The 15022-nt window shown below is 64.7% G+C and overlaps 3 protein-coding genes and 1 long non-coding RNA gene across 8 annotated transcripts in view; 2 read left to right on the plus strand and 2 right to left on the minus strand.

Moving 5' to 3' along the window:
* Positions 1-9768, minus strand: LOC105875772 (uncharacterized). The gene is made up of 4 exons (XR_001156133.3): positions 9512-9768; positions 1077-1134; positions 753-992; positions 1-575 (listed from the first exon to the last, which is right to left on the minus strand). It is a non-coding gene; the product is annotated as an uncharacterized LOC105875772 (long non-coding RNA).
* Positions 3169-5081, plus strand: LKAAEAR1 (LKAAEAR motif containing 1). Of its 2 annotated transcripts, XM_012773034.3 has the most exons (4): positions 3169-3270; positions 3829-4239; positions 4394-4516; positions 4596-4712. In XM_012773034.3, the coding sequence occupies exons 2-4, from the start codon at positions 3838-3840 to the stop codon at positions 4650-4652; spliced, it is 582 nt and encodes a 193-aa protein (XP_012628488.1). In that variant the 5' UTR covers positions 3169-3270; positions 3829-3837; the 3' UTR covers positions 4653-4712. The 2 variants fall into 2 exon arrangements, with proteins under 2 accessions (XP_012628488.1, XP_012628487.1); XM_012773033.3 differs by having other exon boundaries at positions 4394-5081.
* On the plus strand, positions 8223-14108 carry RGS19 (regulator of G protein signaling 19). 3 transcript variants are annotated; one of them, XM_012773035.3, is made up of 7 exons: positions 8227-8328; positions 8541-8918; positions 11208-11305; positions 11497-11618; positions 12947-13021; positions 13100-13334; positions 13435-14108. In XM_012773035.3, the coding sequence occupies exons 3-7, from the start codon at positions 11276-11278 to the stop codon at positions 13624-13626; spliced, it is 654 nt and encodes a 217-aa protein (XP_012628489.2). In that variant the 5' UTR covers positions 8227-8328; positions 8541-8918; positions 11208-11275; the 3' UTR covers positions 13627-14108. The 3 variants fall into 3 exon arrangements, with proteins under 3 accessions (XP_012628490.2, XP_012628489.2, XP_012628492.2); XM_012773038.3 differs by having other exon boundaries at positions 8541-8887; XM_012773036.3 differs by lacking the exon at positions 8541-8918 and having other exon boundaries at positions 8223-8328.
* TCEA2 (transcription elongation factor A2) overlaps positions 14108-15022 on the minus strand; it is a 24169-nt gene continuing 23254 nt past the window's right edge. For both annotated transcript variants that reach the window (XM_076010787.1, XM_012773030.3), the window contains exon 10: positions 14108-14623. In XM_076010787.1, the coding sequence (XP_075866902.1) occupies positions 14600-14623 (24 nt within the window). In that variant the 3' untranslated portion in view covers positions 14108-14599. The remainder of the gene's footprint in view (positions 14624-15022) is intronic.

Raw genomic sequence — 15022 nt, forward strand, 5'->3', positions numbered from 1 at the left:
ATATAATGTTAAATTTAATTTTGTAGTCATTTTGTAGTCACTTAATAAGGTTTATTAATTTGATTTTGAAGTTGTTTTTTTTTTTCTTTTGAGACAGCCTCACTCTGCTGCCCAGGCAAGAGTGCGATGGTGTCAGCCTAGCTCACAGCAACTGCAAGCTCATGGCCACAAGCGATCCTCCTGCCTGAGCCTCCCAAGTAGCTGGGACTACAGGTGCATGCCACTACACCTGGCTTATTTTTCTATTTTTAGTAGAGACAGGGTCTCACTCTTGCTCAGGCTGGTCTTGAACTCCTGACCCAAAGAGATCCTCCCGCCTCGGCCTCCAAGAGTGCTGGGACTACAAGGTGCATGCCACTGCACCCGGCCTAAACATGCTTTTAGATCTCAGCATCCCCACTAGCCCTTGAAAACTCCTGATGTCCTGAGGACAGAAACAGATGGGAGACCCTGGTCCTCGAGCCCAGCACAGCTGGTGCAACAAGTGTGGAGAAACAGCAGGGTCATGATGTGAGCGGGGTAGGCCTGGGAGCACCTTGCCAGGAATTAGGAGGTGGAGTGTCAAGTTTTCCAACCTACAAAAACAGAAAGAAGATTATGAGTTCTTTCTTGCAGGAGAACAGAACATTCCCTACTTCCTGTGTGACCTCCACCCCACCACCAGGAACCAGCTAGCCCCCTCTCATGTGACTCCCTGGTCTGGATCCGGGGAAGCTGAGAGGAGGGTACGGTCCTGGTCTCAAAGGACTCACCCCAGTGGGAACACAGAGGCAGTCCCAGCCTGAGTTTCCTGTACCCTGGAAGGCTGCTTGGAGGAGGTGGCCTGCTGGGTGAGCCTCTCTAAGTCCTTAACTGCTTCTTGCCAGAGCCCAGGGAACTTCGACAAGCCAGGCTGGTGCTGAAGCTCAGGCCACAAGCTAAACGCAGCTGCAGCAGGGGAGCGAGCAGCTCAGGAAGGCCTTTCAGGAGAACGGTTGTGCAAAGGCTTGGGGCTAGGGAAGAGGAACAGCCTTTGCACCTGGCTGTGGGAATGCGGGTGCAGGCTCCACACACAGGGCCACAGAGCCAAGGCTTACCCTCTCACTGAGAGGTCAGGGCGAGATTCCAAAAACAACGGGAACAGTCAACAGCCTCCTAAAGAAAGGCCAGAACCTCAGCCGAGCCCCCATCCCGTCGTCAACCAGGCTGGTCCCCCTCTCGGCTGCTCAGGCTCCAAACTCCCAGAGGCACCGCCCGGGACCCTCCAGACTCCCAGAGGCACCGCCCGGGACCCTCCAGACTCCCAGAGGCACCGCCCGGGACCCTCCAGACTCCCAGAGGCACCGCCCGGGACCCTCCAGACTCCCAGAGGCACCGCCCGGGACCCTCCAGACTCCCAGAGGCACCGCCCGGGACCCTCCAGACTCCCAGAGGCACCGCCCGGGACCCTCCAGACTCCCAGAGGCACCGCCCGGGACCCTCCAGACTCCCAGAGGCACCGCCCGGGACCCTCCAGACTCCCAGAGGCACCGCCCGGGACCCTCCAGACTCCCAGAGGCACCGCCCGGGACCCTCCAGACTCCCAGAGGCACCGCCCGGGACCCTCCAGACTCCCAGAGGCACCGCCCGGGACCCTCCAGACTCCCAGAGGCACCGCCCGGGACCCTCCAGACTCCCAGAGGCACCGCCCGGGACCCTCCAGACTCCCAGAGGCACCGCCCGGGACCCTCCAGACTCCCAGAGGCACCGCCCGGGACCCTCCAGACTCCCAGAGGCACCGCCCGGGACCCTCCAGACTCCCAGAGGCACCGCCCGGGACCCTCCAGACTCCCAGAGGCACCGCCCGGGACCCTCCAGACTCCCAGAGGCACCGCCCGGGACCCTCCAGACTCCCAGAGGCACCGCCCGGGACCCTCCAGACTCCCAGAGGCACCGCCCGGGACCCTCCAGACTCCCAGAGGCACCGCCCGGGACCCTCCAGACTCCCAGAGGCACCGCCCGGGACCCTCCAGACTCCCAGAGGCACCGCCCGGGACCCTCCAGACTCCCAGAGGCACCGCCCGGGACCCTCCAGACTCCCAGAGGCACCGCCCGGGACCCTCCAGACTCCCAGAGGCACCGCCCGGGACCCTCCAGACTCCCAGAGGCACCGCCCGGGACCCTCCAGACTCCCAGAGGCACCGCCCGGGACCCTCCAGACTCCCAGAGGCACCGCCCGGGACCCTCCAGACTCCCAGAGGCACCGCCCGGGACCCTCCAGACTCCCAGAGGCACCGCCCGGGACCCTCCAGACTCCCAGAGGCACCGCCCGGGACCCTCCAGACTCCCAGAGGCACCGCCCGGGACCCTCCAGACTCCCAGAGGCACCGCCCGGGACCCTCCAGACTCCCAGAGGCACCGCCCGGGACCCTCCAGACTCCCAGAGGCACCGCCCGGGACCCTCCAGACTCCCAGAGGCACCGCCCGGGACCCTCCAGACTCCCAGAGGCACCGCCTGGGACCCTCCAGACTCCCAGAGGCACCGCCTGGGACCCTCCAAACTCCCAGAGGCACCACCTGGGACCCTCCAAACTCCCAGAGGCACCGCCCGGGACCCTCCAGACTCCCAGAGGCACAGCCTGGGACCCGGGCAGGCAGGTCTGTGCATGGAGGGGGGAGTCGTGTGCACGCTCTGGCAGTAACACACACACTAACAGAAAACACACACACACAAAACACACACACACACTAACAGATTATGGGTTTACGCTAATTTTTGCCTCACTTAAACCATGGAACCAGCAGGGGAGTTAACGAATTCTAAAATACACCACCAAAAGCCCGGATAAATTATAGAACTAACAAACTGAGAAGTGAATTAGTTCTAAAATAATATAAAATTAATGAATGTACAAAGAGAGTTCAGAAACCCAAGACCCAGGACCCCAGATCCGGAGACTTAGGGTTCAGTAAAACCCAGGGGGACCCCTGAGGCCCTACACTTGTCCTAGAAGAGTTTCGGGGGCCCCAGCTACTCCTCGCGGGAACGCCAGCGACTGGAGATGCAGAGGCGATCGGCCCACGCCCCGAACTGCAAGCCTGCGGCCGCCTGGAAGACACATTACGGGCTGGAAAGGGTTCCTACTGCTGGGGCGTCCCCGCGATGTCGCCCCTGCCCGCCGCCCGCGCCCCTCCCGAAGGCCGCCCTGCACGCGCCGGGCGGAGGGAGGGGCGGGACTCCTAGTTGCCGGGCAACAGCGTCAACAAGCCCCAGAGAGCCCTAGCTGAGGGGTTCCCACCTGATAGGGAAAAGTATGGGGTGTGGGGACCGAGGGGCGGGACTGGGCTGGGTCTGCTGCTGGAGCTGAGGATGGGGACGGGGCGTCAGCGGACGCTTGGACCGTGGCTCTGCCTCTGGCCCTCCGTGGGAGGGGAGGGAGACGGGAAGGGCGCTGTAGGCTGGGCCGGCTGGGGCCAGCTGGGGGAGGAGGGAGCAAGCTGGGCTGGGGGCTGGGCACATGCATGCACAAACGTAGCTACGAAGACCTCCCACAGACACGAGCCACTCACACGGACACGCACAGGCCCAGTTATGTCCACACACGTCTCCCCAAGGCCCGGGTCCTCTGCCCAGGACACAATGAAGGCCCATGCCCTCCACCCAGTCCCTAAACTAAGGCTGAGGGTCCCGGGCGGGTGCAGGGCAGGACAGACCAGACCAGACCAGTCCCTGCAGAGGCCAGACGTGCGGGCCCTCGGGCTGACTGCAGGAAGTCCAGCTGGGCCAGAGCTGGAGTGTACGGTGGGGTCGGGCTGGGCAGGGCCCAGTGCCCGCTCAGGCACCGACGCGAGGTGCTCTTCCCTGGGCAGGGCGGCAGGATGGAGCCGCCGGCGAAAGGGGCCGGACGCAAGGGCCCGCGGGAGCGCACCGGGAAGGACGCGCCAGGCGCAAGGCCCGGGAAGGAGCGCGCCAAGTGGGCGCCCGCAACGGAGCCCCCCACGCCGGGCTGGACCATGACACTGGAGAGGTTGGTGGCCATGCTCCCTGCGCAGCGCCACCGCCACCTGCTCTTCGGGGACCTGCTAGAGGACGTGGGCGCAGCCGCCTCCATCTTCCCGCACGAGTCGGTGGAGACGCGGTACCGCATGCCCGACCCGCGCACTTGGGCCCAGTCGCTCCAGCTGCCGGCCAAGAGCCAGAACCTGCTCCTCGGAGTCCTCAAGGCAGCGGAGGCCCGCGGGCGAGTCCGCGCCCTGCGGCTGCGCTACAGCCGCATGCGGGTGAGGCCAGGGGCCCGACCGGGAGAACAGACCGGCCAGGTCTAATGCGGGCAGGTGGCAACGGGAGCGGGAGCAGGACAGACTGGGACGCCCTGGGCGGGCGGGGAGGACGGGGCCATGCGCAGCGCCTGCTCAGGGATCCGGGCACCCGCAGGAGGAGGAGATCTCGTTCCTCATCAAGCACCAGAAGTCCGCGCGCGCCGCCGTCCGGCTCGAGCTACTTCTGCCGCCGCAGCTAAAGCCCACGCGGATCCCGGACCCCCTGGACCGCCAGGAGGTGCCAGCAAGCCCGGGAAGGGGCAGAGAGGGGCCCCGCCCGCCACCACACACCTGGCACCAGCCTCTCTCCCCCGCAGCGGAGGCGCGTGGAGACCATCCTGGAGGAGAACGAGGGGGGCATCTTCCGGCGGTGACGGCGACCTGGAATGTGCGGCCGCGCCCCACCCTTCCGCATAAAGTTCTCGTTCTCCGTCCTGCGAGGGCTCTCTGGTCTTTCTGCTTCCCCTACGCAGGACCCCCACCCCGAGGGCAAGGGGGAGTATGGACACTCTTCTCCCACATCCAGCCTCACAGACATCAGGGTACAGGGAGTGGGGCTCTCTCAGCCACGTAGGGAGATGCAAGTGGGCGGGTGTCACAGCAACAGGTCACAGGGACACCCTATTCCTCCAATCCGGGCCTGCCCCCATCAGGCAACCTGCTGTCCTGCGGGTCCACGGGAGGCCCCCAGTCTGGGGGAGGGCAGGAAGAAGAGCCTGTTCCCAGCAACAGCCACACCCCAGGAGTAAGGGCAGCCTCAGGCTACAGTGGGCCCCAGAGTACAGGTCACCCCATTGGGGGTGGGGGTGAGGGGCATTTGGGGATTCTGGGCAGGGGGGGAGGGACGGCCCGGGCCAAAGCTGGCCTTTGGAGAGTCACCAGCGATGCCCAGAGGACCCTGCTGCCACAAACAGAAAGCCCACCCTCTGGTCTTCCTTTCCATCCTGAATAGCCTGGGGGAGCCCCCCATCCACAGACCACAGGAAGGAAACCACCCCTGTCCAATTCTGACAAACCCACAACCTACAAACCTCCAGACTCTGAAAAGCCCCCAGGTTTCTGGGCAGATCTTACTCCTCTCCCCTAAGTGGGCTCTCTGCAGACCCCAGGACCTGTCTTGCCTACCTCTGGCTTCTCCCCTAGCCCCTGCCCAGCAGGCTGCACACAGGAGGAGCCGCTAGGACTCAGACAAACCTGTGCCCTGCCAGGGGCTCCTCCTGCCTGCCTGGGGCACAGAACAGATCTGGAAGGAGGGCAGAGGGCAGAGCGGGGATCCAGTAGGGATCCCCCTCAGTGGCAGCTAATGTCTCTCCCTGACCCCAGCTATAGGATGGGGACCTGTGCCCTCTGTACCCACAGCCAGCCCTTCCCCCTGCACCTGACCCTTCACCCTTCCTGGGCTGTTGGTGCCCTTGGCCTTGATCCAAGCCTAGAGGGGGGAAGATGGGGATAGAGATGGGGAGGTGGGGTCAAGCAGAGAGGGGAAAAAGGAGGGGGCCAGGAGCAGGGGGACTTGAGCAGGGGCAAATGGACAGGGCAGGGAAGGCAATTTCCAAGTCCAGGAGCGGCAGCTACTCACACCCTGATGTGGGGCATGTGATGACAGCCAGTCCTGGTGTCCTCTGGCCAAGCTCCCCGAAGTCCGAACCCCAGGAGTCTGTCTCTTGGGGATTGACTGAGTTCCTAGAATGACTTCATCTGTTTATTAAAATCATATATTATTTCATCACTTCTCTGAGCCCCCATTTCTTCATCTTTAAGATGCGGGTCTTGGCCGGGTGCGGTGGCTCACACCTGTAATCCTAACACTCTGGGAGGCCGAGGCGGGCGGATTGCTGGAGGTCAGGAGTTCAAAACCAGCCTGAGCAACAGCGAGACCCCGTCTCCACTATAAATAGAAAGAAATTAATTGGTCAACTAATATATATAGAAAAAGTTAGCCGGGCATGGTGGCGCATGCCTGTTGTCCCAGCTACTCAGGAGGCTGAGGCAGAAGGATCCCTTGAGCCCAGCAGTTTGAGGTTGCGGTGAGCCAGGCTGACGCCAGGGCACTCTAGTCCAAGCAACAGAGCGAGACTCTGTCTCAAAGAAAAAAAAAAAAAGACGTGGGTCTCACTTAGCACAGTGGCCCCCCACAAAGTGGATGCTCCCGCTCACATCAGGCGGGTGCCCTGCTAGGGCCAGCAAGACAAGTGGCTTCACTGAGAGGGCTGGGCTGGCCCGTGGGGCCCTTCGATCCCCACTGGGGAGGGGGCTGAGGTCCACAGAGGAGGCCAGGGGAGGTGGCCAAGGACGTTCCGGTGCGGCCTGAAGGAGGCTCTGCCTGCAGAAAGCTCTGTGGGAGAGCAGAGCCTGCGGGCCCAGGCCCAGTGTACTGGGGGGTGTGATGAGGCAGAGGGTCCTGGGCTCAAATCCCATCCCAACCCTCCACTGCCCGGCTCACCTGGGTTCCTCCTGCAGATTTTGGGGATGCTTCGTGGTGAGGGGCAGAGGCCAGGGGAGTGGAGAGCAGGCCCAAGGGGACACGGAGAAACGGTGGGGGGTGAGGTGGAGAGAAGGCACTGTCCACGGCCCACAAAACACCTGCACCTCCTGGCAGGGAGACACCATACCAAGCACTGCAGGATCAGCCAGGTTGTGGAGCCTCACAGGTGGGCACACCTCTGTGGAGCCTCCTCTGTCCTCACCTGTGCCCGCCTCTCAGGATTGTCAGCTGGGCTGGATAAGCAGCAGCCCACCTCCTGTGCAGATGGACGTCCTGGGCCCTGCCCTGCCCGCAAGGCAGCCAGGCGGTCCTGCAGCCAAGCCGGCCAGGCCTTGGGCACACAGCGCCTGGCGGCAGCCTGTCCTGGGCCCCCTCACCTCTGACCGCCCCCCTCCAGGCCTTCCCCCACCCCTTGTTTGCTCAGCAAGGCCCCCCTGGATGCAGTGCCCTCCCCACGGCTCACCCAGTCCTTTCTTGTCTGCTTCCCACCACCCACCGGCCCCCAGCAGTCAGCTCCAGGCTGTCCTGTCCTGCTCCCTGGCACACAAGGGACACCCAGACACTCGCCAAATCAATGAAGAACACTTGTAAAAGCACTTCCCTTTGCACCGCTCAGAGTTCTGTTAGACGTGTTCACCTACTACTTGTGCCACTGGAAGGCATTTTATGAGCAGGACCCTGACACTGGGCGCTGGCAGGGCTGAGTGCCCGTGCTGGGGCGCACAGGAGCTGCACACAGCCCGGGCTACGCGGCACAGACACTCTGGAGACCATTTCCAGAGCAGGGGCAGGGCCACTCTGAGCCAAGGCATGCTAGGATGAGGAACTCAACCAACACCTGTACCGAGTCATAAAGATGAGCGGAGTTGGCCAAGAGAATAGCGGATTCATGGCAAGGGGACGGCGTGGCGGACATCTTGGGGCAACTGGAGGGGTCAGCAGGACTCAGCCAGGCCCCACACGAGGCTCGGGACGCGAGAACCCGCACCTCCAGTTCCGGCCAGCGCCGCGGCACAGGACCCTCCCGCCCTCAGGAAGGCTCCGCAGCACAAGGCTCTTAGCCGCGCTGCACAAATGCGGATGGGCTGGGGCGGTCGGTCCGTCCCGGCGGCCTCCTCTTACCCGGGCGGGGCAAGCAGCATGCGGGCCCAGCTCCCGCGCCTCCACCCTGGAGTCCCGCGGACGCCCACAGAACCGCACAGCGGGAAAGGCCCCGCCGAGCAGAGCGGGGGTCACGGCCGTACCCCCGTCCACCGCCCGGGCCAGAGGCTCCGCCGCCCGCGCCGCACCTAGCGGGGAAGCCCCGCACCCTGGGGGCAGGCGCGGGGCGGGGCGGGGCGGGGCGGGGCGGGGCGGGTGGGCGCGCAGCCGGCCGAGCGCGGGGCGGGGCGCGGCGGGCGGGGCGGGCCCGGCGCCACCCGGCGCGAGGAAGTCCCGGCCCCTCGCTTTGGGGAAGTGCGGCCCCGGCGCCTGCGCACTGTGCCCCGCGCCCCCTCCCCGACGACCGGGCCGGACCTCGGAGCGCGCGGGCCGGCGGCGGCGCGAGTGGCTCGGGAGCGCGGCCGGTGAGTGCGCGCGGCGCCGGGGACGGCAGCCCGGCCCCTCCCGGCTCCCAGCCGGGGCGGTGAGGGACGGGAGCCTCGCGAGCCGGCGCCCGGGGTCCGCACTCCGTGGACTCCCGCGGCGGGGTCCACGTGGACCCTGGGCCTCGGGGGCACTGGAGCCCGCCCCCGCTCGTGGGGGAGGGGCGCTGCAGCCGGTTCCTCTTTTTCTGCAGCTCAGAGCCTGGGGAAGTGATTGCTCGAAGGTGGGGGCCGGAAGAACCCAGGTTTCCGTGTCTCCTGCCCCCCCAAGCCTGGTGGGGCGGGACACCCTGTCCGCCCCCGCCCCCACCCCACTGGATCGGGAAGCCACTTGGCCCTGCGAGCTGTAGGGGAGGCGCTGCGCCCCCAGCCCCAGCCGATCGGGGGGCTCCTGGCGCCAGCCTCCCTCCAGAGCGCTGCGGGAGTACCTCCTGCCGTCCGACCGAGTCCCCGCCACTGCAGTGCACGCCCCTTCGGCAGCCAGGGTGGGGCCCACACCCAGCCGGGCCCCTCCCGCCCCCACCCCCACTTTGGGTCGCTGGTGAGTGGGGCGCCACGGCGAGTTCTTTGAGGTAGGGGCGGGGGCGTCAGCGGCTGGAGGGAGGGGCTCCCCCAGACTGGACGCTACCGGCTGGGAGAGGAGCAAGGTGGGGGGTCGCCACCACACTTCAGAGGTGCGCTGGAGTGAGGGTCACAGGGCTACGGAGGGCTGTCCTGCCTTGGACGGGTGGCCGGACTCCGCCAGCCAGAAGGAGGGGGCAGCAGACAGGAAAGCACTGGGTAGACTCAGAAGGACTGGCAATGGGGCCCCTCTGTCAACCCCCTCCCAAAGGTTATGACATTTTTTTCTGAGATTGTCACATTTTTTAATTCTTTTTTTGGACTGGCCAGGCTTGGGGACGTTCTTTTTCCTTCTGTGGAGCAAAGCAGCAACTGCTCCTCAGGGAGCTTCTGTCCCCAGAGACCAGATTTGCTGCCTGTCTGGCCTCTCTCTCCCCTCCCAGACTTGGGGGCAAAGCCTTGGGGGGCTGGGGAAGGGGAGGAGCCCCCCAATACCAGGATGAGGGGTAGGACCCTAGTTCAGACTCTGTATCCCCCCAGGAGAGAAGAGGGTCAGCCCAGGGCGCCCATGGGTAGCCTGGGGACATGGATGGTTCCAGCTGACCTGAGAAGGGTGCAGGGAGCCAGGGACAGGCGACCAGGTCCAGGGTCTTCACCTGGAAAGAAGGGGCCGGCTCCCTCCTCAGCAGACCCCTAGCACACAGCCCCAGACCCCCGGATGGGTCCCTTCCTCTCCTGAGAGCCGGGGTGGAGATGGCTGCCAGGAGGGACAGTCTCGGAGTGCTGGAGTGCCAGTCCCTGAGTGGGGGTGGAGATGAGGAAGTCACGGCCTGGCTGGGTACAGCTACCCGACCTCAGGCTGCCACGCCCCTTCCTTTCCCTATAAACTTGACCCCTAAAGGAAAGCCCAGACTCAGGGCTACTCTCTGTGTCCCCATCTGCTCACTGGGAGCCTGTGAGGCCCACAGATCTCAGAGGAAGCTGCACAACTGCTGAGGGGCCAAGGCGCGAGGGGACTCTGCACCTGCCCCCAGATCTGGCTCTGGACAGCAGGTGCCCTAAGTGCAAAACTCTGGCTTGTCCCATCTGAGCAGAGCTCACACACACACAGGCCCTGGAGGTGCAGAAACAAGGATTCAAAGGCTGCAAGCAGGGAGTGGCTTGGTGGGGAATATGAAGATTAAGTGACAAAATAAAGTAGCACCAAGTCGTGACACTCCTGGCCACTGAGGAGGGCAGTGGATGTGCAGGGAGGCCCAGAGGGCCCTCACCTGGGCATTGGTGGACTCAGGTGTTCAAAACTGCCTCCAGGATGCTGATTGGCTGCCCTGCACCATCGCCCAAGGGGACGCTGGGACCCATGGTAGCTTCTTTGGTGGCAGAAGGGCTGTTCGCGGCTTCATGCCGCGGCTATGCCTCCACCGCAGAAGGTGTGGCCAAATGCCTGGAAGGATGTGCACAAACTGGGGGACTCTGAGGAGGCGACAGGGGAGCAAGGCCAGGGCACCCCCTCTTCCCTGGCTGGCGTGCCCTGTGCCCTGCGCTAGGGCCTTGAGGCTGCAGTTTCTGTAGCCTAGAGGCAGTGGGCTGGGAAGGAGGGAAACCTTGGGTGGCAGCAGAGGGTAAGGAGGTGTCACAACCAAAGAGCCATGTTCCCTGGGAGGCACATGTCCCTCTTCACCAGTGCCCTGCTCCACTTCCCCCACCCTCAGGAAGTCCTGCCCTGAGTCTCACTGAAATCCTCAATGCTGCAGCCCTGGCCTGTTACCCCTGGCTGAGTCCACTGTGGCCCATAGACAGACCTAGACTCTTGGTGGGGAGCAGCTGTACCCACCTCCCTACCCCCTGAGTCTGGGCAGAAACACCCTGGAGGCATGTCTGACTGCCACCCCCACGCACCAGCCTTAGGCCCAGACTCTGGGGGCCCCAGCCCCTTTGGGAGGGGCCAGGAGCCGGAAACCAAGAAAGAGGAACCCAGGCTTCCGGCTTCCCAGGGACAGGGCAGATGGGGGTGTCCCGGAACTCCTGTGGGGGGCCTCATCTGGGGCCCAGCCTGGGAGGAGTAGCCAGAAACAGCTGCAGCCCCCTCCTCCCCGACGCTGGACCCTTCACAGCCCTGGTGGGGGTCAGATTGGGAGCAGAAGACGGGCAGAGCTGGGTCTAGGAGGAGTGGGCAGAAGCAGGCTCCTCCAGGGCTCTGAGGAGGAGGAGGGTGGAGATACCCTCTTGAGACCCCTCCTGGGGGACAGGTCGGGGCCGGGGTCAAAGATTCTCATTAGAACCTTAGCCCCTCTCCCCAGATCCCCAGGCTGCGGTGAGGGTCCAGGAGCTGGCACCACGGAGCCTGGGCAACCTCCTCTGCCCACCCATGCCCACCCCGCATGAGGCGGAGAAGCAGGTACGCCACGTCCCCCTCTGCCTCTGCCCCCTGGGGAGATGGGAGGGCAAGTGAGGGGCCACGAGGAGTTGGGAGACCTCTGAACACTGGAGGCCAAGGGTCCTCCCCCTGGGAGCGTGGTCGCCAGTGGGTGTGGGGGGAGGTGTGTGGTCTGGGGTGCCTGGACACTAAGGTGGCTCTGTCCTCCCCAGCACACAGGGCCAGAGGAGGCAGACCGGCCCCCCTCAATGACCAGTCATGACACAGCCCCGCCGGCGGCCCCCAGCCGCAACCCCTGCTGCCTGTGCTGGTGCTGCTGCTGCAGCTGCTCCTGGTACGTGGGGCCCGGCTGGGTGGGAGGGGCAGGGGTAGGGCTGCACACAGCCCGGATGGGACCTTCTGGTGGCTTCTGAGGCATCCCCTGCAGGCAGGGTGCTCCTGCTACCATCCTACCCTGGGGCTGTTGGGCCCTGGTGACCCGTGGTCAGTGTCTGGCCCCCTGGGAGGCTCCTGCACGGCTCCCGCACCTGTTGTGCTGAGGACGTGCCTGGTGCTGCGTGCGCACACGCCCATACACTCAGCATGCCTTGTCGGTGCCGCTGTGAGCCCCTAGGCTGGGCCCTGGGCCCTGCAGTGGAACAAAGCAGGCACAGGTCCTGCAGATTGCGTGCAGTGGAGGGTTGCTGACCTGAGGCGAGAGTGAGGGAGCAGCTCACCCCAGGCGATGGAGAAGAGCTTCCCCAGCAGCCTGCTTGGCGGCAGAGGAGAGCACTGGGGCGTCTGCGTGTCTGTGAGGGCGGGAGGGGGTCCCAGATGTTAAAAGAGCTTTCTAGGAGTGTGGGGAAGCTAGTGGGCATTTCCATGCCTCGCAGAAGCGTGGCCCTGTTCGGGCTGAAGGCCCTTGGCTGTTGAGGCAATTTGGGGACCCAGGGTGGGCTCAGCTGCCCGTGAGCAACAGGCAAGACGCGGGTGGGAGGAGTGAGTGTGTATAGTTAGGGCTCACCAGGAGCTTGGAGTGGGGGAGGCAGGAAGTTTGGGGCCTACATCTGGGGGGCAGGGGTAGGGCAGGAACTGAGCTGTCTGGACGTCTGGGTTTGAGAAGTGTGCCAGTCACCAAGCGGCCCTGGGTTGTGGATTTGGCCTGGCAGTGACAAGCACTAGGCCCCGAGTCAGGGGTCAGGCTCCAGGAACTGGCAGGTCAGACATGTGGGCCGGGGGCTCGCACCCGGCATCAGCCGACAAGACGTGCTGACTCGTCGGACCTGCGGTGTGGACCTGCGGTGTGGACGCGTGGGCGAGAGACAGACAGAGCCCATGTCAGGCTGAGAGCAGGGTCCTTGGTGGTGGGGGTGGAGCACGACAGGAGTCCCCAGGGCCTAGCGGGGACCTGGGAAGGAGGGGCAGAGGTCGTGGCCTGGGCACATTGCAGGGACAGCGACCTAGACCCTCGGGGGGACAGGCGAGGAGGGGCCGTCTCCCAGGAGGGCGTGAAAGGAGACGGTTCCAGGGGCTGCTCCCCCTGCAGCAGGTTTGCACACGTGCCAGGCACCCCGCGTCCCGTGTTTGCCTGTGTGCCGAGGGCCCGCGTGTGGCCGCAGTGGCATGTGTGTGCGTGTGGAGGCCCGTGTGTCAAGGGCAACACCACCTTCTCTCTGCCGTCAGGAACGAAAGGCGGCGGCGAGCGTGGCAAGCCTCCCAGGAGAGCAAGCTCCAGCCCCTGCCCGGCTGCGAAGTGTGGTGAGTCCCGCAGGCCAGAGGGCGTGTGGGGGCCTCGGGCCTGAGGTGGCCTGGCCCCAAACTTGTGGCTTCCCACAGTGCCGCGCCGAGCCCCGAGGAGGTGCAGAGCTGGGCACAGTCCTTCGACAAGCTGATGCGCAGCCCGGCGGGCCGCAGTGTGTTCCGGGCCTTTCTGCGCACGGAGTACAGCGAGGAGAACATGCTCTTCTGGCTGGCCTGCGAGGAGCTGAAGGCCGAGGCCAACCAGCACGTGGTGGACGAGAAGGCGCGGCTCATCTACGAGGACTACGTGTCCATACTGTCCCCCAAGGAGGTGCGCCAATGGCCGGAAAGGGCGCGGGGGGCGGCCTGTGTCGGGCACCGCGGTGGGGGGGCACCCCTGGGCCGCCTGACCCCGGTGCCGCTTCCCGCAGGTGAGCCTGGACTCCCGTGTGCGCGAAGGCATCAATAAGAAGATGCAGGAGCCGTCCGCGCACACGTTCGACGACGCGCAGCTGCAGATCTACACGCTCATGCACCGGGACTCCTACCCTCGCTTCCTCAGCTCCCCCACTTACCGCGCCCTGCTGCTCCGGGGGGCCTCGCAGTCTTCCTCCGAGGCCTAGGCTGCACACCCAGCCCCCGTGGGCAGACTCTGGGTTACCCGCACGTGTTCATGCCAGCGGGGGTGTGGCGCACACCTGAAGGCCCAGCCCAGCTGGCTGGGGTCCCCACCCTGGAGGCGTCCGGACCCCAGAGGGGAAGGTGGCACCCCTGACTCTGCCCGCAGGCCCGGCGGGAGCTCCAGGTGCAGGGTGGTGGCCTGAAGCCCCTCGCAGCCTGCGGCTGGCTGGCCAGTGCTCCTGCCTGGTGAGAGGAGCGGCCCTCCCAGGAAGCACCTTGGACCCGAGAGCCTCAAGGGGGCCTCCTCCCCCTCCCCGGGCAGCCGGAGGTGAAAACGTGCCTTTGCCGGGCGGTAGGACCTCCAGATACCTAGTTTTGTAACTAAGACCTTCCTGGTTGGACTGTCTGCACCTCAGACTCAGGCTCAAGGTGACAGGACCCAATTTTTCTTTTATATGCTCATGAACTTTAAACCTGGAAACATGTCCTTACTGTGTTTTATCTAAAAAAAAGAAAAAATGTTTTCATATTTATCTCTCTCCCCTCATCCCCACCCCAAAATAGGATGTCTTATTATTGAAGATATTTTTAAAGGAAAAGTCTCCCCTGTATTTCCAGGCTTGTGGGGAGATGAGAGAATGAGGAGTCGTCCCAGACCCGGCCTCGGCGCGGGGGCGTGGACTCTAGTGCCCGCTTGGGGGCCAGACAGAGCCCTGTGCGCCCTGCCCCGACCCACGCTCCCACTGGACACCTCAGAGCAGTGGCCCCAGCCTCCTGAGCCGTAAATGGTCACCACAGTGTGACCACAGCACCTCATGAAGGCTTGGGACGCAGTGGGACGTGCCGCCCGGACCCTGGCGGACAGGGGTCCCCAGCAGGTATCAAGGGTGTCCCCCGGAGGCAGGCCAGCAGGGAGAGTCCCTTGATGCTGGGCACGACGCCATCTTCGTCGCGCAGGCCCCTCCAGGCAAGTGCTCACCACTCCATTGTCCCGAATTTCTGGGAAGTCAAGCAATTTGAAGCTGGAATGGGCTTACGGTCCTGAGACCACCACGCTACAGGGTGAATGCCACAAACAGACGGGATGTGGGACTAGCCATCCTGGGGGGCACTGAGCTGCCCACGCCTGAGAAGGGGGGGGCGGACGACAGGCAGGGTGGTCTAACTGAGGCCTGCAGGGGCCCCAGGTGTCTGCGTGCACACAAGGCCTCTCCTCACCTGCCTGCACAGCTCGGGGCCTGCACCACGCACGCACGGGCACAGGCAGAGCCCCCAGGTCCCTGAACCGTGAGGCAGAGGTGATCCCTCTGAGGGTCTGTCCAGCTCTTCCCCCAGCACTGACCCGCCAGGCCCAGCCCAGCGGTGCCTGACCCCAGGGACCAGTGCTGTCCAGCAGCA

The sequence above is a fragment of the Microcebus murinus genome, chromosome 16 (assembly GCF_040939455.1).
Source record: "Microcebus murinus isolate Inina chromosome 16, M.murinus_Inina_mat1.0, whole genome shotgun sequence".
NCBI lineage: Eukaryota > Metazoa > Chordata > Mammalia > Primates > Cheirogaleidae > Microcebus > Microcebus murinus.

What these genes read in the sequence shown, in the direction of transcription:
- RGS19 (XM_012773036.3), top strand. Translation starts at nt 11,276, where the DNA reads ATGCCCACCCCGCATGAGGCGGAGAAGCAG. An exon ending in CGCATGAGGCGGAGAAGCAG is followed by an intron (nt 11,306 to 11,496) that starts GTACGCCACGTC and finishes TGTCCTCCCCAG; the next exon opens with CACACAGGGCCAGAGGAGGC. An exon ending in CCATACTGTCCCCCAAGGAG is followed by an intron (nt 13,335 to 13,434) that starts GTGCGCCAATGG and finishes CGCTTCCCGCAG; the next exon opens with GTGAGCCTGGACTCCCGTGT.
- LKAAEAR1 (XM_012773033.3), top strand. Translation starts at nt 3,838, where the DNA reads ATGGAGCCGCCGGCGAAAGGGGCCGGACGCAAGGGCCCGCGGGAGCGC. An exon ending in TGCGCTACAGCCGCATGCGG is followed by an intron (nt 4,240 to 4,393) that starts GTGAGGCCAGGG and finishes GGGCACCCGCAG; the next exon opens with GAGGAGGAGATCTCGTTCCT.